The sequence below is a fragment of the Akebia trifoliata genome, chromosome 2, assembly GCF_017979445.1.
Source record: "Akebia trifoliata isolate Shusen 1 chromosome 2, ASM1797944v1, whole genome shotgun sequence".
In the NCBI taxonomy this organism is placed as follows: domain Eukaryota; kingdom Viridiplantae; phylum Streptophyta; class Magnoliopsida; order Ranunculales; family Lardizabalaceae; genus Akebia; species Akebia trifoliata.
Genome location: NC_141376.1, coordinates 6992362 through 7018973, shown reverse-complemented (window position 1 = coordinate 7018973; position 26612 = coordinate 6992362). Strand labels below are relative to the sequence as shown.

At 33.5% G+C, this 26612-nt stretch overlaps 2 protein-coding genes and 1 non-coding gene across 4 annotated transcripts; 2 read left to right on the top strand and 1 right to left on the bottom strand.

Moving 5' to 3' along the window:
* Positions 1-547: 547 nt before the first annotated feature.
* On the bottom strand, positions 548-4972 carry LOC147409199 (uncharacterized). Its single transcript, XM_086426362.1, has 2 exons — positions 4595-4972; positions 548-1189 (listed from the first exon to the last, which is right to left on the bottom strand). Exons 1-2 carry the CDS (start codon positions 4833-4835, stop codon positions 870-872), a joined length of 561 nt encoding a protein of 186 aa, XP_086282488.1. The 5' UTR covers positions 4836-4972; the 3' UTR covers positions 548-869.
* Positions 4973-6891: 1919 nt separating this feature from the next.
* Positions 6892-8534, top strand: LOC147409198 (BOI-related E3 ubiquitin-protein ligase 1-like). 2 transcript variants are annotated; one of them, XM_086426353.1, is made up of 4 exons: positions 6892-7064; positions 7216-7313; positions 7408-7718; positions 7917-8534. In XM_086426353.1, exons 1-4 carry the CDS (start codon positions 6949-6951, stop codon positions 8442-8444), a joined length of 1053 nt encoding a protein of 350 aa, XP_086282479.1. In that variant the 5' UTR covers positions 6892-6948; the 3' UTR covers positions 8445-8534. The 2 variants fall into 2 exon arrangements, with proteins under 2 accessions (XP_086282479.1, XP_086282473.1); XM_086426347.1 differs by having other exon boundaries at positions 6894-7064; positions 7399-7718.
* A 7020-nt stretch (positions 8535-15554) lies between these two features.
* LOC147409197 (U6 spliceosomal RNA) lies at positions 15555-15662 on the top strand. Its single transcript, XR_015175710.1, has one exon. It is a non-coding gene; the product is annotated as a U6 spliceosomal RNA (small nuclear RNA).
* The last annotated feature ends 10950 nt before the right edge of the window (positions 15663-26612 follow it).

Sequence of the window (26612 nt, the reverse complement as noted above, 5' to 3'; positions counted from 1 at the left end):
ATACGATTGTAACATGAACTTAATGTATTGTTGTAATTTCAATAGTTTCTTTAATGAAAAGTATTTTTGTAATTCTAACATGTAGTTGTGATAAGGATATTTTGTAAATTCATATGTATATTATTGTAGCAAGTTTTGAGGGTATATTTGTCATTTGACTAATTTCTTTGATGAGGATGAATAAGTTACATTATTTTCATGTTTTATTTCAACAAGAAATCACAACTATATATTTTTTTTAATTGAAAAAAAAAATGTTTATGTCTAGAAAGCAGTTACTTAAGTACATTTCAACAAGAAAAGAAATCGTCCCAAATTTAGGAGAGGTGCATAAGAAGGATGTAACAGGTGAAAAACCCAAGTCAGATTTTTCAAGAGCACAAAACTAAAAGGCAATAAACAACTAGTAACATAATTTTCTCAGCTTCAATTAAAAAAGACCAATCCAATCAAGTTGCTCAGCTTTTTGTTTGATTAATGTTCCCAGCAAATTACATTTATAATATGGAGTCCAATTCATGTTTGCAAAAGATGGAAGAATTGATCATACATGTGTAAAAATGTACATAGTGTTGAGGTGTAAGAGATACAAGAGGGTACAAAAAGAAAAGAAAAGAAAAGAAAAGAAAAGAAAGGAAGCCAATCTTACCCAATAAAAACAGATCAGATCAGCTCCCATGACAGGACAATGCCCAAGGTCAAAAGCATAAACGTATAAAATGAAAAAAAGAAAAGAAAGAATGAGGTGATTCCCCAATTTAAGGCATACAAAAAGGTATGAAAATGTACAAAAGCAGTCAATCTTACTAGTTCAATCCAACTCATCTGATAACCCTGTAATCCATTGTAGAAATCTTAGATGACCTCCCTTATGAGGCAAGGACCTTCTCAATGGCTGCCGCATATATGTGATAGGGCATAGTACCAGTCATGGAGTCTCTTTTCTCGCCATTCTTAAACAGCACAACCACAGGGACAACCTTGATACCATACTTATCAGCAACTTCCCTGTCTTCATCTGCTTTAAGCAAATAACAATTGATCCTCCCAGCATACTCTCTTGCGATTTCCTCGATCTCCCGGTGGACCATCCTGCACGGCCCACACCAACCAGTCCAAAATTCAACGAGGACTGGAATATCACTGTTCAGAACATATTCATCCCAGGTGTCTGCAGTAACTGTACCCACTGCAAATATCCAAAATAAAATGGTTAAAAGGACTGTATATTTCATCATAATTAGGGTTGTCAATAATACTTGAGGTTGGACTTGAAACCTGACTAGGATAATTTAGGGTCTGCAATGAGGTTTTTTTGGGATCCAGTAAGGACCAGGCAGATAAGGATCGGATCACTACTGGAACAACTATACTCCAATTCATTAAGGTACAGATCAGATCCGACTGTTATTGATCAGGTATGGAGCAAGGATTTCCAATAATGATCGGATCAGATATTATTGGAATAGATCTCAATCCAAACTTGATCCATGGATAGACCTGACTTCACAACACACCAGCAAAGATAGCTGAGCCTAGACGTTCTATTTTATTACATTAGAAAAGAATAACAACATAATACATTGAAGAAAATAGCAAATAAAAAGAAAACTCAAAACCTAAGATTTATTTCTAGACTAGATTTTAACAAATTGTGTGTGTAAATGTTGGCATGGGGGGATGGGATGGGATGGTGAGATAAGTTAAGCATGAGTACTTCAGTAACATGTGAAACAGGAATACTTGAAACAAAGAAACTCATACCAAAGTTCAATTATTCAATGCAATGTGTAATGATCACCAAATTAAAGAAAAGAAAAGAAGTAAAAATAAATAAAAATACGTTCAAGGATCTGATCCAAGAGTCTCAACACCAAATACACTGTCTCGATAAATGAATAAACCTGTGATAATCGTCTTCATATAGAAACTTACCCCAACTATATGAGAACGGTAGCAAAAAACCTACATGGCCAACCAAATCTATATCTATACTCAACTACATATAATGTGAACTCCATTTTATCTACACTGAAGAATCGAGCTTTCTGATCAGTGATCACACCAATCTTCTACTGGATAGAAAATGACTCCCATCTTAGCAAAGAAAGCACCAACTCTCAAACATCTCTTTCATTCTTCCTCTGCCCCATAACCAGACCAATAGCTGAAACCAAAGTCCTACCTAGGTTGAGTCTACAAAGTAACACATGGGTTAAAATTGGACGTGTTGGGTGGGTTTTGGACCAGTTGAAGCCCAACCTAACCTCGGGACTAAGATGGTCAACCTGAGCTAACCAAAGCTACTCAACCTTCAATCCAAAACCCAGCTCTGGCCAAGTCAGGTTGATTGGATCGAGCTGAGTGGTAGACACATAAACTGTTTTTTTTTTTCAATCTACGATAACATATACATGATAGTATTTTAAGTAGGCAGGTAACTAATTGTAATAGATAGCTGCCATCCATAAATACATAGATATTTATTATGGTAGTGATTGAGCTACCTATATGCCAGTAAATTACTAATTTAATATAAATGGCCAATAACATCTATATATATGTAAATAAATCAAATAGTTGTGATTAACCTACCTACATGATTGTAGTAATGAACAAAATAAATGATGTCCAAGCAAAATTCCAACCTCTGGAAACCACCCTACAAGAAAGACATCTCTCCAAGGCCACCTTCAGTCAGTTTAATTCAGAAAAACATCCCTTTTAGAAACAAATTCTAGGAATTCGTATTTGCATCAAGGGGAAAAGACACTGAATTCTTCCATCTTAGAATGCTAGCACATAGGGATAGGAACTCAACCGAGTGGTTCAAATCCATTGAAGGAAGTTGGCTTTCCTCTAAACAGGAAATCAGGGTTGAACAACCACAACATTTCATAAAGGTTATTGAATGAGTCACCAGAGTAACACCATAGATCTGGGATTTTTATCCCACCTTCACCTGCAAAACTATCCCCCAAAAAGAAAAATCAAGGAGGTAGCAAACATCCAAACCTTATCTGGATGAACATATACCATCTTTGACAAAATTCCTCATTCCATAATTTTGGAAATAAAACAAAATTATGTTGTGTTCTACTGTGGGTTGAGGCTAGAAAAGTCCTTTAAAATAAGGCTTGACATTATACTATATTTAGGAACATTTCTGCCTTTTCAAAAATGTGAACTTTTGAAAATTTATTGCCCAGCCACACATATCAATAAAAATTTGGGGTTCTTTATTGCTATTTTTTGCTTAATAATAAAATTTCCGATAGAAAAAGAAACAATCATCCGCAAACAAAGGTATGATAACAGGAAAATCAATTATGATCAGCAAATTTTGATCCCATTGATTATGTTGTGTTCTTCTTACTTTAGAAGCTAGGCCACACATCCATACAGATAATAAACACCTAATTACCTATACATAAACTTAAAATATTAGTTAGGATAGGAACTATCCAGTTTGACCATTAATAGTTGGGTCATTGGATCTTTTCCTCGTTCCAGAGTCTCCTCCCTTCTTCCTCTCTGTCCCAAAGAGTAACTATGACCAATTCAGTCATGTTTTCATGTTCTAATTGAACACTTCACAATTTTTTTTTTTTTTAAATTCTCAAAGGAGAAGATTCATCTTTTTACCAAATATATGCGGATCCAATAACGATCTGAATCTTATAACTTATAATAAGAACAAGAGATCTTCCTCAATCAACCCCTTTGTCCCTCATTCCGCAAGAATAAAAAAGACCTTTTCGAGTTTTAATTTTTTATTTGGAATCCGGATTCTTTTCTTCTACTTAATTTCATATTTAACTTATTAATTTTTATTCACCTTGTAATTCTATGTTCTTTCCCTCTCTTTTCTTTTTATCTCCTTCCATCATTCCTTAAGGCTCATAGGTTTGATCATGTAGAATCTGATGCATTTTCTCATCGAGCGAAAGGGTCTAAGACCCTGCTACCATAGGTCCAGACCCATTTGGACAACAAAAAGGCACTTAACTAGTATATGCAAACCATCAATGACATCTAAAGATAAATATCTAAAGGTACAACAATTAGCTATCCTGATATTTTCTTGTCTTTCTTGATTAATTGGGCAAAAAAAGTTCTATTTTAGAGGAATAATCAGCCCAGATTCTAAAAACTAACCAATTATGGGGAACAAGTACGTTTATTGAGGCAAAATAGTTTATCGCTCATTCCCATTCAGATATAAGTATCTTTCTACGCATTTCAGATGTGTAAACATGTAAAGATTGAAAATCTGAAACAAGCATGAAAATCCCAGAAACACAACATAAAAAACCCAACTCAACATGCAAGAAAATAGTAATTCGAGTTCCGAAACAAAAGGAAATTAAAGAAACAAACGCAATTTCACATGTAGAAGAAACAAGGAGACTCCAACAATAGAGAAAACCTAAAACCAAATCTCAAGAATTCAACAAAAAACTTAATTGATTAAACAAGAAAAATCCTATTAAAAAGAAACCCTAAAAGCTTTCCCCGAGACAATTTCGAAACAGATTGAAACATATAACAAGAAACAGAAGGATTTTCGGTTCTTGAGTAAAAGAAAGCTTACGTTCTCCACGACGAGTGCTGGTCACCTTCACGGACCGAGGGGGGTTCTTCTTCTCGGAAGAGAATGAGCAATGGATCCCTGAGATTGGAACCCTAATCTTCTTTCGTGGCTGAAAATGCATAACAGTTGAACCACTGAGGCAGGTTTGATGCCATGGAGAAGACAACGAGGAGGGGCAAGCTTGCTTCACAATGGAGCGAGCGCAGGATAAGGAGAGCGGTGCACAATAGCTATACGCCATGTATGAGAGAAGCGAGCAGGGGCGCTAAACTTATTCGATTTCTTGGAAAGAAAGAGAAGGAAAAGTTTTGGAGGAGAAGAAAAAAGAGGAGGTCAATTTCACTTAACAAAATGATAAAAAAAAAGAAGAAGTTTTCAATGGAATAAGGCGGGTGTTTAATTCAGTCTGTCAGTTATCTATTCTTTCGAGAATCTTTTTTAGTAGGCAGACCCAACCAAAAGTACTATTTACATAGTTTCCCCTAAAAAATGAGAGAACTCTCTTCAGATCTTAGTTTTTAAACTTCTTTACAAATTCCCCATGTTTTTTACATTAGAGATTCTATTTCCACACCAACTTTTCCTAACACCATCCCATTTTATACCCTCGTTTATTAAGATGAAAATAAATAAATTTTAATGTCAAATTTTTTTTTTCAAAATAAGTGAAAATACAAATGGAAATAAGTAATCTTTTTCAAATTTTTAATTTTTAATTTTTTTTTTGTTTGTAAGATAACATAAGGTGATGGTGAAGTATGGAAGATCACTTGGGAAGATATACCTACTAGGATCAATAATATGAATAAGATTTAACTCTACTATGAACTAAGGGTGCAACCATGGCTTTAAATCTTGTCCGAGAGCAAGAAAACTCGTCCAATACGTCTCGTTATTGTCCACCAACGAGACGTATAGATAAGTCAAATGTATCGGACGAGATTTAAAATCATGGTTCATTTTTCTCATTGATGAACGAGATGACTCAAACGCATCGGAAAACTCATCTGAGGCTATTCGGTCTTGTTCATGAATGAGATGAGACATCAAAATGAGTTTTAAAATCATAGGTGCAACTTGGTTCGGTTTTGGACCAAATTGAAATTGAACCAACATAAGTCGGTTGCACTAAACAAGAAGCATGATGAACCGAATTGTTTGAACCAAACCGACTAAAGTTAGTTTAATTTGGTTTTATGGATTGCTAATATCCGATCGATCTGCTTGGAAATAACTTATATTTCAATAATAAATAAATATTAAACATGAAATATTTTACATCCTAACTCGTAAATAATAAGAACATTAAAAAAATCAAGGGAGAAAGAAAGGCGAGAAGAGCAACATAAAAGTGTAATTCTTTTTGAAGTTTTCAATTTTAATGTTGGCCATATTCCTTTTGCATGAATGGCTTAAAATAATCTATAATAAATATATAAGGCCATGTTCGATACACAACATTAGGGAGACAATGTTTGTCCTATATGGGTTAGAAGTTTCGGAATGGTCTGATTTTTGTGAGAGTGATCTGTATGATGTGAAGATCACTCTCACAAAAAAGTAGCCCAATCTGAAATTTCTAACCCCATCAATAATGGTTTAGAATTGTGGATTGTCAAAATTTTACCGTGAATTTATAAATCACTTTTGATGAGATTATAAATTTCGGATTCAGTTGATTTTTTGTGAGGATGACCTTTATAGAGAGATCATCCTCACACACACACAAAAAAAAAAAAAAAAAAAAATCAATCCAATCTAATCCAAAACTTTTAAGTCATATCAGACAAATTTTGTCTCTCAACGTTGTTGTCCCTCCTAATGTTGTCTATCGAACGCTACCCATATACACACTACAAGGCTTCAGTTCTATACAAGCCTTGAATCAAGATTCGAACGTAATCAATTGATTATACATTTCTTTAACCCAGAATCGAATCACAACTTATTCTAAGTTAAATAAAAACTAATCCAAAGCTATCGATTTGAGTAAGTTCTCGGTTTGAACCAGACCAAGTTGCACCCCTACTATGAATCATATATTATTAAGATTAGTTTCATGATCATTCAAAAAAATATTATAACATCATTAAAATACAGTCCAAGTCCAGGCCCATCCTCACTATACCTCAGGCCCATCGGGTTGATCCAGTCCCTTATTTTGAGACGCGGAGAAAAGGTGAAGTAGGAAAGAAAAGTACTTCGAAGGGACTCTTTTATCTATTTAAACAACGTTAGGGACCATTTTGAAATTTTTTGAAGTACTGGGGGGCAAGGAAAAGAAAGATCCCCTCTCTCAGTCTCTCTCTCTCTAGAGTTGGACTAGACGCATTGGATCGCTTCTCTCTCTCGCCATGGCGATGCAGCAGCACCAACTTCAGCTTCAACTTCAACTCCAACTTCAACAACAACACCACCACCACCACCAACAACAGCATCAACAACAGCAACAAGAATCCAAACCTTTCAGGTAAGAGAGAGAGAAGAAAGGATGCGATCTCTCTCAAAAACCCTACAAATATAGATTTTCCCCCCCTTGAATCGTCAGTCACCTTTTTTTATTATGTTTCTTCACTCACCGCTCTCTCCTGAATCCTGATTTATTTTTGTCTATTTTTCAGTAATCTATTAAAAGCTGATGGTCAGATTACCTCACCGATCGCTTTCTTCAATCCTGTTAATTTCATCGATCAATCTCATGCACAATACACCCCTCCCTGTAATCTCTCTCTATTTGATTTTCATTATTCTTCATTTTTGATGTAATTTTTAATTGAATTTGTTTAATTTTCATATTTTATTAGTTCATGTAGTAGGATTCGCCCCCTATCCGAATCCTGCAACAGATGGTGGTGGCGGTGGAGATCTGTTCTTGGATAATAGTTCTGAGCCGAAAAAGAAGAGACTTAAAGAAGAAGATTTCTTAGAGAACAAAAACAATTCGCAAATATCGTCTCTCGATTTCTTGCAAACGCGATCTGTTTCGACAGGGCTAGGGTTATCTCTCGATGATAGACGGATCGCATCATCTGGAGATTCCCAAGTTTTCTCACTCCTCGGTGACGAGATTGATCAAGAGTTGCAGAGACAGGACGAAGAAATGGATCGATTCGTCAAAAATCAGGTTCGATTTCTTTTATCAGATTTATTCAATCTTATCCGTATTAACTTGTTTTATTTAGTTCTACTAAAAAAATTGTGAATTTTTTTTGTTGTTATTGTAGTTCTTGAAATATCTTTGTAGATTCAAATTTCAATTGTTTACGTAAAAATAGGGTTTTTATTAGATCCTTTTCTTTATCAATTGTTATGGAACTATTAGAGTGAGCAATTGAGGCAAGCAATCCTCAAGAAGATTCAAGCAAACCAACTCCAAACTCTCTCATTAGCGGAAGAAAAGATCCTTCAAAAGCTTCGCAAAAAAGAAGCAGAGGTGGAGGACATAAACAAGAAGAACTCAGAACTCGAAGAACGAATGAAACAGTTGAGCATAGAAGCAGGTGCTTGGCAGAACCGAGCTAAGTGCAATGAGAACATGATTACTGCTCTCAAGTTCAATCTACAACAAGTATTTGCACAGAGCAGAGGCAGCAAAGAAGGGTGTGGTGACAGTGAGGTAGATGATACAGCGTCTTGCTGTAATGGTGGGGCTATCGATTTCCAACTTGTTTGCAAGGAGAACAAAGATTTGAAGGAGTCGATGACTTGTAAGTTTTGCAGAGTTAATGAAGTTTGCATGCTTTTGTTGCCTTGCAGGCATCTCTGCCTGTGTAAAGATTGTGAGAGTAAGCTCAGCTTCTGTCCTCTATGTCAGTCTTCTAAGTTTATCGGTATGGAGGTTTATATGTAATGGAACTGTTGTTTGTGATGTTCATGTTATATGCATCGATCTTGCTATACTGATGAGGGCTCAATTTTAGTTGTCACAGTTTTTTCTCAACTTCAAGCTTGCAATAATGTGATGGTTGTATATTCTTCATTGGGTTTGATAGATTTGGGTACTTTACTGCGTAATGGATGTCTTCCTTATAAAAACTTGAATTTTACATATACCATGTTGTAGTAAAATAATAAGTAATTGTGTGGGTTTTAAATGACACAAAGTGTAGTTTGTGTTATTGCTATTTTCAAATTAATTGTAAGTAGTGATGTTGGGGTTTCTGATATAAGTTAAGCTTGGTTTGCTAATTATTCTCGTTTTAGGTAAAATAGCCTGATTTAGTCTGGATGCTTTGATTTGCTCGTTCTCTAGAATGATTGTTGATTCGAGACCATGTAATAATGTCAAAAATAGAACTTGAATTGGGTTGTCAAACCCCTATCATAAATATCTAAGCTCTTTTTTTGGTTGATTGAATTTGGTGTCATTAGGCTGCAAGTATATTATGTGGAAGGTAGTTCACTTGTGCTTATTAAATATATATAAAATGAAACCTTTGCATCGGTGTTAATTTGCAAATTGTATTCAAGAGATCTCCACAGTTTAGAGTGTTCAACTAATAGTTTAGAAACATTGTCGTCAACATATTTATAACAAGATTAACTTCTTGAATGAGCTTGGAGAACAACTCTTCATTTGAACTTCACAAGAGTAACTAACATGGATTTGACTATTGTGACTGGGAAAGTTGGAAGTGCCTCAGTTCTGGATTGACTTATTAGCCTTAGGATCCAAAACTGATATGTATATCCAAGATCCCTTTAACTGTCTTTGCCAATCCAACTAGATGGATTAATCCATTTTGTGGTGATTAATGATCACCTTCTACAATAGGTGGACAAAAGAAGGAAACAAAAGATATGGAACTTATGATCATATATTAATTCCTTTTCTTTTTGTACTTACTTTATAACTCTTTCTTGCTATGCTTGTTTTTTTTTTTTTTTTCTTCTTTTTTTGGAACTCTGTTGAGTACACATTTGAAAATTTTGTGATTTTTCTCATCTTAAGTTGTTAATTGATGGAGAATGTTGATAGATGCTTGGAAAACTTGATTTTTCAAGTTTTTCATATATAGGGCCTATGTTTGTTGGACGTTAATATTAGCTTGAGTCTGATTCAGTAAAATATGTCTGGATTCCAAAATGAGGTTTAAACAAATTTCGATCTTTTATGAATCGGATCAAATATGTTTTTTTGTACAATGTTTACATACTTCTTTCGTGTTTGATGTTTTCTCTGCTTTAGAGGAAATGAAACTGCACCTTTAAAATAGGGTTGTTTCGTGTATTTCTCTCTTGACAAATGGAACCCTTGTAGAGGAGAGTGTATGCATGTGTAATTTTTTCTTTTCCCTATTGATCATTGATATGAGCATTGTTACCTTTGTGCACTTTAGGTTCATGAATTTTTCCGTGCTAATACTAGTTGGTATTTGGATGTTCCTCAACATAGCACAACACTTGTAGATTTGTATAAAAAATTTAATGTGATATCATCAAAGTGCCTTAATAGGATGAGGTAGGATTGAGTGTCCATTAAGGAAACACTATCAAAGTATCACTAAGTACTGCAATTTATAAATAAATACACTTGGATCCTCATAAACTCGTTATGATATCGAGTAATTTATGTTAGATTGACAAACATAGTTTATCTTTTCATCTTTTTGTTAAGTAGGTTTTTAATCACCTCTATAAGATATGTTTAGTTATGTTCCGTTATTACATAATTCATTTCAAACAATATCCATATCTTAATCCTTGTCATCTTATATTGTGCTTTCTCTATTTTGAAGAAAGTAATTGGGGCTCATGTAAGCATGATCTCTAAAATTGTGTTTGGCACACGAATCACCTGTCACATCTTGACGGTTGGCAATTGTGCCATGCGTCTAGTTAACATAGGAGATGATGTAGGGTAAGACACACAAATCTAGAGTTTAGGTTAAAAATAAGGTTCTAGGGTGAAATCCCAAGAACTAGGCGTAATGAAGAATCTCTATGTCGAGCAAAACATAGTAGAAACTTCAATCTAGGTTTGAGATTGATGGGAATCAATCGCAAACACTAAAAGTAATAACCAATATCAGGTTCTTTTGCTCAGAAAAAACAAAGAAAGGGGAGAAAAAGTCTTTTCTTTTTCTTTTATTAATCAATCTCCAAAAAACTGGTTGTTGAATTTGTTTATTGGAGCTCCTTATATAAATAACTCTCCACAACAAATTAGAAATATTTTAAAATACTAAAAAGTAACTTTTTAATCTAGCTATAATATCTTACTAACCTTCTAATTCTATTAGGGCCCAATTTGGACATCTAAAAGCACTTCTAATTATAACCAGAAGAATAAAAATTAATTTAGAGAAGAATAAAAACATAAAATAAATTAGAAACTAACTAAGAAAACTTAGGCAACTTAAAAAATAGAACTCAATAAAAGAAAGAGCTCTAAGAGAAGTTGAACCAAGTATTGTGGACCGGTCAAAGATTGGATCAAGTTTACTCGGTCAAAGATTGGATCAAGTTTACTCAGTCAATGTTGGTGATTTCTTCAATGCATCTTAACTTGATCATAGGCATTGAGATAAGTGTCGGTAAACCTATCTATGCCAGGAGATAGGAACTTTAGATTAATCAGATTTAGGATGCTGTTTGTTAGGTTTCAAATTTTTGTGAGCCCTATGCCTCCTTGCTTCCTCATGTCATCTCTAATTTTGTGATATTTATTTCTTAGGTATTGATATGAGCAATTTAAAGTCTATTATTTGATCATGGCAACTCATTTCTCAGAGCAAGAGATACTTTTGGGCTTGGTTGCCTGGTGATCAAGTTTGTGGTTAATTGATTTGTACCTGCTATTTAGCCTGGTTGGTGTGTCTATCATTGATCTAGAGCCCTAGAGATTGCTTGTGACCATAAATTGTCATAGGCAGTCCTAGCTCATGAATGCTACTGGCATTAATTCTTAACAATTAACCTTTTTTTATTTTTATTTTATTTTTATAATTAAAAATATATGATAAAGAACAGCAATATAACTATTTCAGTTTTTTTATCCATCCATCTTTTGGCTCAACTTTATCCCAGTTTTGCCAAGGGAGCAACCCTATTTTTCACCTTGAATTGGTCAAAATATGCAGAATTTCTTACTTTTTGTGGAGGATTAGATCCATAACTTACCTGGTGTGTGGTGGGGATTGCACGAGCCCCGAGGATTAGTTGGGTGCTATAAGAGATTTGAATACCTCGGTTCCAATAAATAAAAAATGTCATTTACATTTCACGTGGTTAAAAAATACCACTGCAGCCTGGCCTTGTTTTTTTTTTTTTTTCCTTCTGATTCTGATAATGCAGAAAATATAACCAAATATTGGTTCTGGAACTGAATTAGGGCCAGAATCGAATTCTAGATTATGAACCAACCACCTCTGATCCAGGTAGCAATGCTGATCCAGTTAGTAAGGCAAGCTGGTACTCCACTGGAAATTAGGAGAAGAGGTTTGAATTTCATTCAAGTCACAGGGTTGTTAATAGTTGGGTCGTAATTGTGTACCCACATCCGCAACATCAATTATTGCATAAGGCGTGTCAAATTCATGTAAATACATATTTATCCTTTTAGGTCATTAACATTCTCCACAACTTTGAATTTCACTGATGAATGAATTTCACTAAGGAAAATGCTAAAATGACTAGATGCCTTTCATTAGTTAAAGCAATGTCAATCACTCTAGCATGATTCTTTCAAGAAAGAGTCTGACCATCCTTACTAAGTAAGAGTCCTTGGACTCAACTCATGGCATTCAAAACCATGATCCAATGTTTCAGGGTTGTAGAGGACAAAATTCTATGTACTTTGAAAGAAAAAAAAAAAACTCAAAAAAGGTTACTTTTTAGTGTCAAATTTAAAATTTAAATTTGAGAGTTAGGAGGAAGTTCGGTAACCATCCATTTCCAGAACCTTGGAATAAATTCAAAAGATTTTTTTTAATCTGACTTTTGCCATGGAATGTAGAGGGTGGTTGTGTTGGATTGCCAATGAGGTAACCCATCTTGGGCAAAAGGATCCTTAGAAGGCTTAAAATCTTACTAAGGAAAGTGTGTTCGAGAAATACCCTTAGCATTTTATCTTTTACTACAAAAAAAAAAAGAGTTAAAAAGTTACTTTGATATTATTTATGAAATGATGTTAAATCTCAATGAAATTCTTGAAAAAGCATTTATCAAACAAAGACTAAAATTTCATCGAAAATTATGATAAATACCACAATACCATTAGAATGTGTGTTAAAATACCTCTTTCCTTTTTGTATTAAAAGATAAAAATGCTAAAAACATTTTGAAAAGTCCCAAGTTGTGGAGAATGCAAACATCCCAAGAGGTCTTGAATGTAAGCATTCCCTCGTGTGTGTATGTGTGTGGAAAATGCAACTCCTTATTATTTCCATGATTGCCTCAAGATTCCCAATAGAGAGAGAGAGAGGTGATACTCATTTCCAGATTGCTTGGAGACATGCATTATGGTACCTGAGAAGTTCCTTATCACAGGAGGTCGTGATTTCAGAATCAAAAGTTAAAAAGGTAGAATTGATGGGAATATCGCGTTGATGCATGATCAATGACTAGAATCTTGAAAAGGATGACGGTCACAATCATCAAAAATCAAAGAAGTAATATGAATGCGTCAATGTTTATAGAAACAAATTAGAAAAAGTTCTGAAAAGAGAGAGGGAGGGGGAGATCCTATATTAAAGAAGGTAATTTTTTACTTTTTATGTGATTTTGGTAAAAGATTAGGAATGAATCTGACTTGGACATTAAAATTTCTTTAGCAAATACCACACTGGTGCATTTGAGTAGTAAATAAGTTGGATTGATTGTTCTAAACATCTCGACGTATCAAATTGATGGAAAAATCCTATACACACAGATAGAGATAGCTAAAGTCAATTGTACATGAACAAGATTTCGAATCTCACACTAAATGATACAAATCTAGAACTCAAATAATCATCTTTGATTCCATTCCAATTGGGTATCAATTAAAATTGGATATCCATTGTCAACTTTCTCAATCTTGCAGAGAGAATTGGACGAGAGAATACAATAAAAAGGGAATATCAAGATCCTCATCTATCTCTTCTCCTCTACCAGTCCTAGAACCTTAGACCTTGTCCTTGTAGTCTTGTGGATGTAAAACAAATGCAACAAACCAAGGCCCCCACAAAGAGAAAATGCATTAATTTGGTTCCAAGAATAAACCCATCTTCACATGGCCTTGCCTTTCCTCCACCCCTTTTTCAAAGATCACAACACTCACTAATAGAATCACTTCAATCATCCACAGCTTCCTTATTATCTGTAATATAGCTTTTCTTGTGGGGTCTCTCCCACTTCTTCCCCCCCACTTTGTTCTGTTGCCTCCTTTTCATCAATAGACGATGTACGGCTCATGGATTATGCTTGGATTCTAAATGATTTCATTTACATGGCAATCACTCTCTGCTCCATTATCCACATCTTTGTTATCATTTGGCGATAAAAACTTTTCAAAAAATTTTCCCTTTTTTTGTTGGTAAGGTTTTCACCATTTTCATCATTATCATTGTCTGCACTTTATCCAAATTTTGGGGTCGGCTAAATTCGCATTAATGTTTTTTTCCTCTCTTTTTTGGTAAAATCTTTTTGTGTCTCAACTCTGTGAGTGCAAGCATGCATAAATACTGTATATACATGTGCATCGAATAATGTTATAGTAGGAACATATGTGATTGATATAAACTTTTGATTGAAGAAATAGTGCAAAATTTAAAATCTTTTCCAAACATAGTCCATGTTCTCCCATCATTGATAGGAGTTCATATCTACTCGCACTGTCTCCATCAAAGTTCTCTGAAGTCTTCCTATCATTTTTTTAAGAACTTCAACTTGAATAATTCTTCTAATTGTGGTCATAATCAACCTTGTTGACCAAGCCCAAATCATGTCAGTAACTTTCTCTTAGTTTTTCAACTATTGGAGTTATTCTTACTTTTTTCCGTCAAATACATTTGTTGCTAATTTTATCTTTTCTAGACTTTCCATGCATTCATCTCAACATCCATATCTCTATCATGTTCAATTCATTTACACTTGCTCAAAAATTATTCTACATGTTCACAACAAAACTTATTCTCAGTCATAATAATTGGTAAATCAATTTACTAGGAGGGGTCTAAGAATTTGATATTAGAATGTTCATAAAGTTTATAATTAGTTAATAATGGATATCATTAAAGTTTCTAATGAATCCAATTTCACTACAGAATAAATGTTATGAGTTTTTTTTTTTTTTTAAAGACCTTCATAGAAAAAGGAAGAATTACATATAGGTAAACTATTGAAATTTAAAAGAGAGAAAATAAGAAGGACCAGGGCTTTTCTCTATCGAAGACGCTTTTTCGATATTCTTAAAAGATTACTTTGCCTTTACTTACATGGCCATTACAAAATAGATTTAAGAGAAGAAAAAAAAGTTATTAGCTTATTTTGAAAAGAAAATAGCTAAAAGTGTTATTTACACTTGAAAGAGTTGGCTCAAGGACTTGGTTTTTAGCTATAAAATATGTAAAAGTTATTATGTCCCCAATATAAAATTAGGGTTCTTTATAAATATGAGGTAACTTTAGTCAAGGGCTGGAGACTTGCTACTAGATTGAGGAACCTTCTTATATAAGATTCAAAATTGTGAGTTGAGTTATTATGGAGTGATGATCCTCTAGTAATTTATGGATTTGAGAAGACCTATATGAACATATAAGATTAAACTAAGGAAACAAGAATAAAGAAATGTCAACATAAGCACTCTCAAATAATTACATTATACCCATTTCCAATCTAAAAACAAAATTGAAGAATTAGGTCTTGGAATTCCTTGAAGTGCTTGGGCCAAGTATGGATGAGGACTTTGACAAAGAGGACAAAATTGTGCACCGAAAATTCTTTTTGATCAAATGCTCTCTAGTTTCTTTTCTATGCAGTCTCTGGGCAGACATTTACTAAAATTAGAACGATACAAAGAAGATTATTAACATGGCCCCTGCACAAAAAATTGACAAGAACGAAACAAGAAATGGTCCAATTTTATTTTAATTTTTAATCTGAATGAGTTCTACACGATAGGGGTTGGACCCAGATGGCTCGGTTCACATAAGCCCAACTTGCCCATCAAAAAGAAAATATTTCTCCCCTTTCAAACTATTTCAAATAGCCACACAAACTATGAATGAGATCATACACCACAAAATAGCTCTCTTAAATTTGTAGGTTGTGGTAATGCCCATGGTTTTCAATCTCCATTTCCTGTTTTGTCTCGTTCACAAAAAGATAACGAGATGACTTGGACGAGTCATTTTTTTTAAAGATCTCTTGACATAAAAAAGAAGTAATGACGGTAATGATGTCTTGTCTCGTTCACAAATAATATCGTAATAACTTGAGTGATTCATCTGTCTCGGATAATTTTCAAGACCATGGCAATGTGTATATCCACATAAGAACACTAATCCTTTGAAGGATAGGTCCATTGGTTAGGTCGTCTATTAGTATATGTATATCTTGATTTTGTTAGTCCATAACGTATCATCTTTTTTTTATTATGGGTAAGCTGGACTTGAACCCACGATCTCAAAGTTGTTTTGCAATGTGTCAAACCAACTGAGCTATGGGTCTAAGCCCATCCTTAATGTATTATAGCAAAGCTTAGTTTCCAAAAGGTTAATTTAGTGACTATTTTCTAATCGATTTGGTCCATGTGTTGGTAGAAATATCTTACAGAAATAAAAAAAAAAGAATCAAATAGTTCATTAATAATACTCTTTCACAGAATATCTGAATTATGCTTTTAAAAACTCATTTGGAAGAATTGGACGTGGGGTCTCATAAATATGCATGGAATGATGGTATGGATGATGGGTGGGCCCAAAGCTTAGTTTCATCTCCACAGAATCCCTTGGATTGAGGAACAGCAGCCTTGAATGGTGGGACCATTCCCCCTTCCTTCTCTCACTCTCTCTCTGCACACTTTTCTTTAACGTTATTGGGCACAACATCAAAAGAAGAGAATGAGAAGACGAAAAGAAGGTGATGTGCATGTGATCCAACAGCCTTTGTGTTTCCCCTTAACACATAATGAATATACAAATCACAATTCTCTCTCTTTTCTTTGCTTTGCTTTCCTTATCTTTGTTGACATTAGGCCACCTCACTTTTTTGCTTAATCATGTTTAGCTCTTCCATACAATTAATATGTTTGTATCAGTTTAGCTGTCAACCAAAACCAAAAAGAAAAGATTGGTGATTGATGGGCCATACCCAACAACTATTTGAATCGGATGGTCGTAAACGTTCCATCGGTTGGGGCCACTTCCATCTCATTGGTGTAAAGCCTCACATTTCATTGGGAGTTACTTTATACTATTAAGTCTTCTCTTCACGTAGACATGAATTGGGTGTCTTTAAGAAAGCATGGATAGAAAAAAGAAGGAAAGAAAGAAAGAAAGAAGGATTATGGAGAAAAGACCTCTCTTGATGTTCTCTCCTTTTAATGCATCTATAAAAGTGTGTTAAAATTAGCTTACTTTTATTATTGATGGAAAACCATAGGTCATACCAACTCCAATATAGGGAGAGGTATAGAAACTCTTATTTGGACCTTTGCCACCAATGGTTGATTCTCGAAGCTGCTTTTTCATGTCTTTAAAAATAACTTTTGCTTGCACCCAAGTCCTCTATTATTGTAAAAAAAAAATTTAATTGATTTATTTTCATTATATAGAAGACTTGACTAGCGACGAAGTGGAATGGAAGAATAAGATTCGTTTAACCAACCCAAAACTTTTAGGATAAGACTTTGTTGTTATTTAATTTCTGTCTAATCATCAAATTGATAGTTATTTGAATATAGAAACTTAGGACTTAGAAAATACATTCTATTTAATATGAATTTTATTGAAAAAATATCAATTTTATGATTTTTTTTTTTTTTTTTTAGTAATGAAAATCATTGGAAAGATCATCATCAAATTTCTTTAGAAGTTCTATTTTTTTCTTCTTACTTTAAACTAATTTAAAAATTAAAGGCACGGGGACATGGATTAATCATGGGCTCCTGTAAAGTCACCTAATAGAAATTTTGGAATCGATGATTAGATTCGAGGAATCAGATAGAGATTGCCCCACATTCGGTGTTGTATGCATAGATGAATATTATTTTTTATTTTTATGGATAAGCTGGCACATATGAGCATTATTGGGAAAGCTTTAAACTCTGATTATGGTATCTCTTTTACCTTTATAAAGTTGATTGAACTTTGATTGCAAGCCGAAGACTAGGGAATTTACATAGTTTTAAATCAATTAGGGCTTTTTTAATGCATGGGAAGCAGCTAAGATATTAAAGTGGAGATGTGTTGAACATGATCCAGATATATATTAGGACACAATTATCATCCTCATCAAAGCCTTATCCCAAAATGATGGTAACAATAATAAAGGAAATGAATATATTTATTCAAGAATATCGTCAATGAGATTTTCTTTATGATCGATCCAAAATACTATCATCAAAAACTCTTTTAAAAGGGATTTTGCCTTAATTATCTCATAATTAGGCATATTTGACATGACTTGCCCTCAATTAAGAAAAATTGAACTTGCGTCCTTGACTATGGACCTAAGGACTGTTTGGTAATGCTGTTAGTTTCTACGACTGAAGCACGTTTTGATAACCATGCTTGAGAAGTATTGTGATGTATGCAGAAGTTGTGATTATTATTATTTGTTAAAAATTAACTTCAAACTGCTAAATATTATCAAAATTATAAAAATACCCTTATATGAAAAAATGAAACACCATTTGATATTTTTGGATCTTCTAAGATACTAAATTCTGAAAAACTTTTTGTGTGGTCCATTAATAAAAGTAAGGGTGAATTACTATTTTGTGAGCTGAAAATGAGTTATTTACGATTCTGGATCACTGTTCATTTTAATTACCAAAATGTGATTCCTTAAAAAAAAAAAAAATCAGAATGAAGTGACTATTTACGGGTTTAAAGTGACAATTTCACATGTTTAAAGTGAAATTGTCACTTTAAAAACCTCCATATTCGTTATTACTCACATTTTGGTAATTAAAATGAATAGTGAACCCAAATCGTTAGTTCATCAAAAGTTGAACACTTTTTTTGTAAATATCTCTAAAAATAATGTAAGTTATAATTTTATATAAAAATAATAGAAATATAACAAAAATAAAATAAAACTTTGCCTCAGGATATGCAACATCATAAATCTGTTTCCGTATCCAAGGCAAATGATCTACGATTCTGTGAAGGGGGCATATGTCATATAAGGGCGTACGATTATCACGACTCATGAAATTATTGAAATTTAATGAGTGGAATCATAAAATTGCAACTTATAACGGTTTATTTTCACAATGACAGAAAGTTGGAAAGAAGTGCAAAATATCAAACTTCACATAATCACAAGAATTGAAAAAAACAATTGTCCAGCCACTGCACAAAAGCGCTTTTCAGCAAAAGAAGCACAAGAAGTACGATTTGGTTGTATTAGTAACAAACAGCACCTTAATTAATAAATAAAAAATTTAAGTATCCACACACTATTGCACGTGCCAGAAGCGTACCCTTATTCATCTTCAAGAAAGACAAACTCCTCTGTTGTCCTACTGATTATAATCAGAGTGCCATTTAATTTCCTCGTGACCCATCAATTGTTTTGTTTCAAAGATAGAAACCGACCGTGCAGAGAGGTCCAACACATGTTTAAGAGAGAAAAATAAATCCAAATTTCATGTTGGAAACTATCTCTAAGTAGATCTACACATCAAAAATCAGCTTAATTGGTGATTCATAATCTTGATCTAACGGCTACAAATCATTGATCAACTTGATATTTTGTGTATGGGTCCACCAAGAGGTGGGCCAAAATTCATGTGTCAATATGGACCCAAATAAGTGCCACTTGGCATTTCATAAGGGTAAGATTATAAATTTGAATAGCTGTATGCAGCTGATGTGGTAAAGCATAGAAGCATTGATCTCTTTCTTTGGGATACACAAGGAAAAAAGATCTACTGTTACTTACCCTTGCCACGTCAGCCACATACGAACGGTGTATGTGTCATTAGTAAATAAATTTTTGTTTCCTTGGGTTCTATCAAATATTTGGAATCCTTGTGTACATGTTAAATAAGAAAGAAATGGTAAGATATAATATGTGTAGATGTGTTGTTTTTGTCGCCCTGCAGTGACCAGTGGGGAAGGTTAGAGAAAAGACAAAAGAGAGTGGGGGGAAAGAGACATAAGAAAGAAACTTTGTAGGTTGTAATAAAATAATAATAATAATAATATTAGAGTGAGAGAGAGAGAGAGATTGATTCCTTTGGAAAGATATATTTGGATTTTAATATCAATCTGAGATTATTTTATAATTTTATAATTGTTTTTCGTTCCTATTTGCTCTGTTTTAACTTGTCTTTCTCTGTGTTACCTTGAAAACTCCATTTGGATTTTTATTATAAAGTTAATTTGAAAGTCATTGGCGGTAGTGATGTTAGGGGTGGGGGGGTATGGGAGGTGCGTTTTATAGAAAGTAGAACAGAATCTTCTTTGCTCCTCTCTCTCAGTGTTCAGAGTTTTTTTTTTTTTTGTTGTTTGGTGGTGGTAGGGCTCTTTAGGATCTGTGAAGGTGCTGACAACTTGTGTGGGATATCGTCTCTCTCTCTCTGCTCTGCCCCAGAGTATGTGGGTCCTACCAGCCTCATGTACAAAATTAGGATTAGCTAATGTGAAAAATTATACAAATAAGTTGTTTGTATAAGCCTACATAATTAACTCCAAAATTTTCTCTGATTGTTACTTAGTAGTTTTTTTTATATCAAATGGACTTTATTTTTTTATATATATATATATAAATTTTAATGTGGTGGGTTCACTCTCTCTTGTAATCAGTTTCGTTATTTACTAATCGTATATAAATATGTTCAAAACTTGTCCAAGCTATTTAACCACAATGCGCGTAATTCCACAACAGAGCATAGTGTGAAACGTAATTACTCAATTATGATACAAATATGAGTGATTTAAAAGAGTTGAATGTAGGAACGAAATTCAATCCCAAATATTTGGAGCAAGACTTGTTGATGGGTGATTTACATAAAAAAGACATTAATGACATTTTGGAGTCATCATGGTTAATCACATCCCTCGTGATACAGGGTCTATTGGCATATAGTGAATGTACGAGTCTAATACCCAAGTCTAATATGTCATCAATTCTTCTTAAGAGTGACCTTGGATAGGTACATAATTCAATATGAAGTCATGATTATATGACTCGTCAGTGGCATACTCAATCGACTAACTGATGTGACAAATTCGAAAATCATAGATCTTTACGTTTTAAAATACACAATTGCACTTTCCCATAAAAAATATATTTTTAAGGAGATGTGTATCTTGAGACGTATAAATCTATGATTCCCAAACTTATCCATGTCAATGAGTCGATTGAAGATGCCAGCTAGCAAGTCATATTATCAAAACTCTTCAATATGGGGCTTAAGTAACATGTCCTCATGGTACACTAACAATGTTTCAGATGTTTGATTCAAAAAGGGCGTAAGTAATCTATAAGTGATAACTATAGTTTTATAAATGGCCTCAATGATTTAACTTTGTAAAGACAAAGCACTTTACAGGTGTCCACATTTAAGGTAACGAAAGTGATCTCTCATCACCATTTTGCTAATGAAAGTCTTGTTCCAAATATTTAAGAGTCGGCTTACAATTCTCTTGTACATATCTTTAATTATTTCATATATTTATTTTTGACACTTTTTTCACACCTAGTACGCACTAAATTTACTCTTTTGTCACATACTTAATTCAAATTTATTAAAAAAATCACCTTTTTTTTTTCTCTCTAAATTTCATGGATTTTGAAATTTTATCACTCAATTATTATGCATATGAACTCAACAAACATGTAATCATGTCAAAATATATCATTGGTCGTTAGTATCCACTTTTCCAAGATGGGACTATCTTCTACCTCCATAACTTACGGATCTTTACTTGGAATTGTTCCCAGTTCATCTTACTCAACTTTACTTTCACCCATAAATGTGCTCTTACTACTTACAGGGAGGAGTCAGGATTTTGCCCATATGGGGATAAGTACGGGTGAAATTTTTTTCACGAGGGTAATAGTGATGGATTTTTTTAATCCGGTACTGATATCTATCATAATAGTTTATTATTTCATAGATTTTGAAAATTCTTGTTGGGGTACTGTAAATCCACCTCTAACTACTCAAATTTTCATTATTCTTTTTATTTGTCATCAAATTGATGTCTACTTGTTCTGAACTTCCAAATGTATGATCTCATATTAATTGAGGAAATAAATATGTGGTCAGAGTAATCTAATGGATAATTGTGATTTTGGTTTACTTTGATCTACTGATGCGCGTTGTAGGGGATGAGAGAAGATCCGTACAACATTTTATTTAATGTTAGCTCACAGGAGAGGTGTACAATTGGAAACATGTATACTTAATGACCCATATCTGTACATGTATGTTTCAAAAGGGTAGTGAGGAGTACAGTAATATATAAAAAAACAAGGATCACGAGGTGTGGTACAAACAAATAAAAACGCATCAACATTCAACTCTACTGTCTCCGTGTCAGCCGCTGCACCTGTGTAGATTTGCAGTAGGGGTGGGGATGGCGAAGAGAAAAGAAGGAGAAGGAAGATTTAGAAGGTTTTCTTCTGTAGTTCAAATGTTGAATATTGGAACTTGAAACTGACAAATATTGTTCAATTTTTATTTTTATTTTATTTAAATACAGCACCACATGCATCCTCCATTTTCTATTCTCTCTCTAGAAACATGTTACCTTAACTGGGTGAGATTTATTTTATAAGGATGGTTTATCTCTAATGAATAAAAACGAGTAAATTTAACTTTTTTTTTTTAAGCTTTAAAATAGTTATTATCAATGTTATTGTGGGGTTGTTTTCTTGAGTACATTCTGGCTCACCTTTGAATAGTTTTTTAAGGATGTTCGGCCGAGTTTGAGGTACACTTCAATGTTGGAGTTAATCCACAATTCAATTGAGTAACAATGTAATTTAAATCCAGGGGTTGGCTCAATGGCAAGTTCAGAGCGATAAGTGGTTAATGTCTGTAGGTTGTGAGTTTGATATCCAGTTTGGGCATTAATTCTTGGCCACCCACGAGGGTGCACTATCACTTACCTGATTTCCCAGTCCTGTATCCTACCTGATTTCCATTCATAGCTAGCCGTACAAGTATGGTTTTTTCTCATTCTCCTTTCATGATTTTGTAGAAGTCTGATTTCCATGGAATTGAGTCAACTCAGTTGGTTTGACACATTGCAAAGCAACTCTGAGGTCGTAAGTCCAACTTACCCAAACAGAACGAAACAAAAAAACATTAGAGTTTTACTATGTTGAAGTGCATCAAATTGTATTGTTTGCTCTATGAACCATTGTTAAACTAGAGTAGCTGACGCATTTTAAAAGAGACATTTTATTTCAATGTGGCATCCAAAAAAGATTATGGGACGCTCCATGTAGAGCATCAAATATTAAGAATTCTAAAAAATAAAAAGCTTTTTTCATAGTTGAATTTGGCTTTTTAAATTTGAAAGTTTAATAGCCATCCCCTTTTTTTTTTTCAAAGCCTTTGATGAGATAAAATAAAGATATTTTTCTCTATCTTTTTAAAATCTAATCTAGATTCTAGACCATGAGACTCAGATATCATTTGGGCCCACATGACAGTCCACATATTCCAAATGAAGACCTGAGTCCAGACTTTACATGGTCCGTCCAGTCCATGAAACCTTTTTCATATGTGTATTTATTTATTATTTTTAAAATTATTGTACATAATACAGTACATGGTCCTGCGGATTTAATGGACTCATTGAGTTTTCAAGTGAAAATAAATCCAGCCTTTTTGGGACTTATATATGGGTAATGAATTTCTGACTCACCCAAAAGGCATACTCAAAAAATTCCTCTGATGTGGCATGTGTTAGAATCATAGATTTTGTCTCATGATGACACATCTACACATTCCCATAGATTTTATGCAAATGTGTATCTCAGGACATATAATCTATGATTCAAGCACATGTTACGTTAAGATAGTATTTTGAATATGTCACGTGGGAGAGTCATATTATCATGACTCTTTATATATATAAAGTAATGATTTTTTGATTTCCCCATGTGGCATACTCAAAATACTCTCTTGATGTGGCATATGCTAAAATCATAGGTCTTTTTCCTTCACGATATACAATTGCACATATTTATGAGAATATATATCCCGAGGCATAAAATTTATGATTCTAGCACATGTCATGTCAAGAAAGTATGTCATGTGGGGGCGTCAGATTATTACGAGTCTTGTATATATGTGGAGTGTCATAAATTTCATTCAATTTTATCTACTGGCCGAGTTTCAAGGGTAACTCACTGAATTTTTAAACTATGGATATGATCATGACATGATAAAGATAATCACTTAGGTGTATCTTTGGGAAATAATTAGTCATCATTTTCCTCTTATTTCACTTTGAGATCTTATGTCCCTACACCCCAATATCTCACTTATTGAAGACATAATGGCTTTAAGTGAGAGTAGACCAAAATGCCATGCATGACAAGATGACTTTTACCTTTTAAGTAATGGGCATTTTCGTCAATTCGAAGTATTAAAAAAAAAAAGAAAAAAAATGACCTGAATATATTGTTTCTTTTTCAGTTATCCAAGACACTTTTAGGCTCAATAATTCAACGAGTCATCTAAGCCACGTCAACAGATGAGTCAAACCGAGTCAGAGCCTAGCAGTGATGAAGAGTGCTCAGTCAGAGAGGTAAAGCTGTAATAGTCAGTAAAGTTGAGGGGATGGAGAGCATATAAGATATTGAAGTTTGGAATATATGAGGAGAGAAGAAGAAGAAAAAAGAAGAAGAAGAAGAACGGAAATGTCGTCACTGCAGGCTTTAAATCACATCACGAAGTTCTATGTATCATTGTTGTATATATCTTCAAGTTAAAAATGATGGGTGATCCGAAGTGGGTAAGTCATGAATGCTGTGGGGACTTCAAAAAAAAAAAATGTTTCTCGAACATAGTTGGATGCTTAAATTGTCCAACCAAAATAAGATAATGACACGTGGTATAAAAAAAGAGTAAATTATGATTTTCTTTTTCTAATACCACTCTAATTCTTAAGTCGATCATTGGAGTAACAATAGAAACTCTCTTGAAAAATGATAAATTATTTTTTTTTCCATGAAAATGTATTTGATTTTGTGATTAAGTAAAAATCAATTTTCTTTATAATATTTTTCTAGAGTCGTGATAATCTAATGCCCCCTTCTAACCTACGCTCTCATCATAGAATTGTAGATCATATGTCTTGGGATATATATATATATATATTTTTTTAAATTTTACATATCTCGAGACAAACGATCTATTGTTATATGACGAGGCTGTATGTTTGAGGGGAGCATCATAAAATCATTTTTTCATTTTTCTTAAAGCACTCAAACGTTTAAAGAGAAAATCTATTTTCTTACTAATAAAATAAATTTTCTACCATCATAGATACCATGTGAGGAAAAGAAAGGTAGAAAAACCAGTTGCTCAGGTTCTGAGGTTTCTAACACACACGTGGCAAAAGTTCATTGGAGCAGGCTTTATGTGAATCACAACACCACATGTGTACAGTAAACCGAAGACCTTGGTAACATGTTCTTTTCTATCTGTCTTTTTTAAAAAAATGAAAAAAATACTATTTAATTTTATATATAACTGTTTTTTCGTGTCACGTGTCAATATATCACTGGAGTACAGGTTTGAAGCGTCCAAGCTTTGCTGCAATAAGAACTTAACCGAACTAAATAAAACATTTTTTTTTTATTTATTAAAACCACTTGGATAATATTTATCTCACATTCTCACCTACCTTTGTGTAAGGATGAGAGGATCAAGTTAGATTTGATTCAAAATACAGCATTTTCTTAGTTCTGCACATTAAAATATTAAAATAATATAATACAAGTTGGTTGGACCAAATTGGTCCCTCGTCGAACCCGGTCCAACCAATTTGACAAATATCGGTTCAAACCTCAGTTCAATTTTTAAAACGTTACAAAAGGCCATTGGGGATGATCGTACAAGAAACTTTTAAGTAATAAGAGAAAGAAATTGAAAGTTCACAGACATTAACAAGTCAAGTAAAAGAACAAGAAAAGACAAATGGTTGAGACTTCCAATCAGCTGATCATGTTTTATTATTTTAGTGTCTATAAGGATGGGTGAGCAAATTCATATTGTCTAATCATGTCAGCATAGAAAGTTAAATAAAAAGTAGAGAGATTATATTGCCGCACCAACTTTTGTTGATGCCACTCCAATTCATATGTAATTCAACAAAGAATTAGTAGTCTTGAGGAGACATTAACAATAGTTGGGATGACAATAGCTCTTTAAATGTAACTAAAATATATTTATTTGGATCAAAATATTTATACCTTTTAATTCATGGTCAAAAAATTCAAAATACTTTATAAAATTATGGGAGGATGAATGATACGCACGTGATAACAACATCAGTGGTCGTGATCTAGTCTTGACATACTTACCATGTTATGACAGGCAAAAGAAGTAAATATCGACACAAGCATGACATACACAAGAGAGTATGGAAAGAATCTTCTCTACGGTCTTGTTCTAACAAAATGGTTGACTTGACATGGCCTAATAACAAACATCATTCTAATAAGGAAGTTAACTGAAAAAATAATTAATATGTCAAAGTAAGGAAAACTAACTAGGACGTGCAAAGAATTCTTAGAATGTCTATCCACATCATTAAAGTGTGAGAACGATAGACTTAGTGAGATGCTAAAATGTTTTCATATGACCATATGTTAGTTTTTGAGATGAACTCACGAT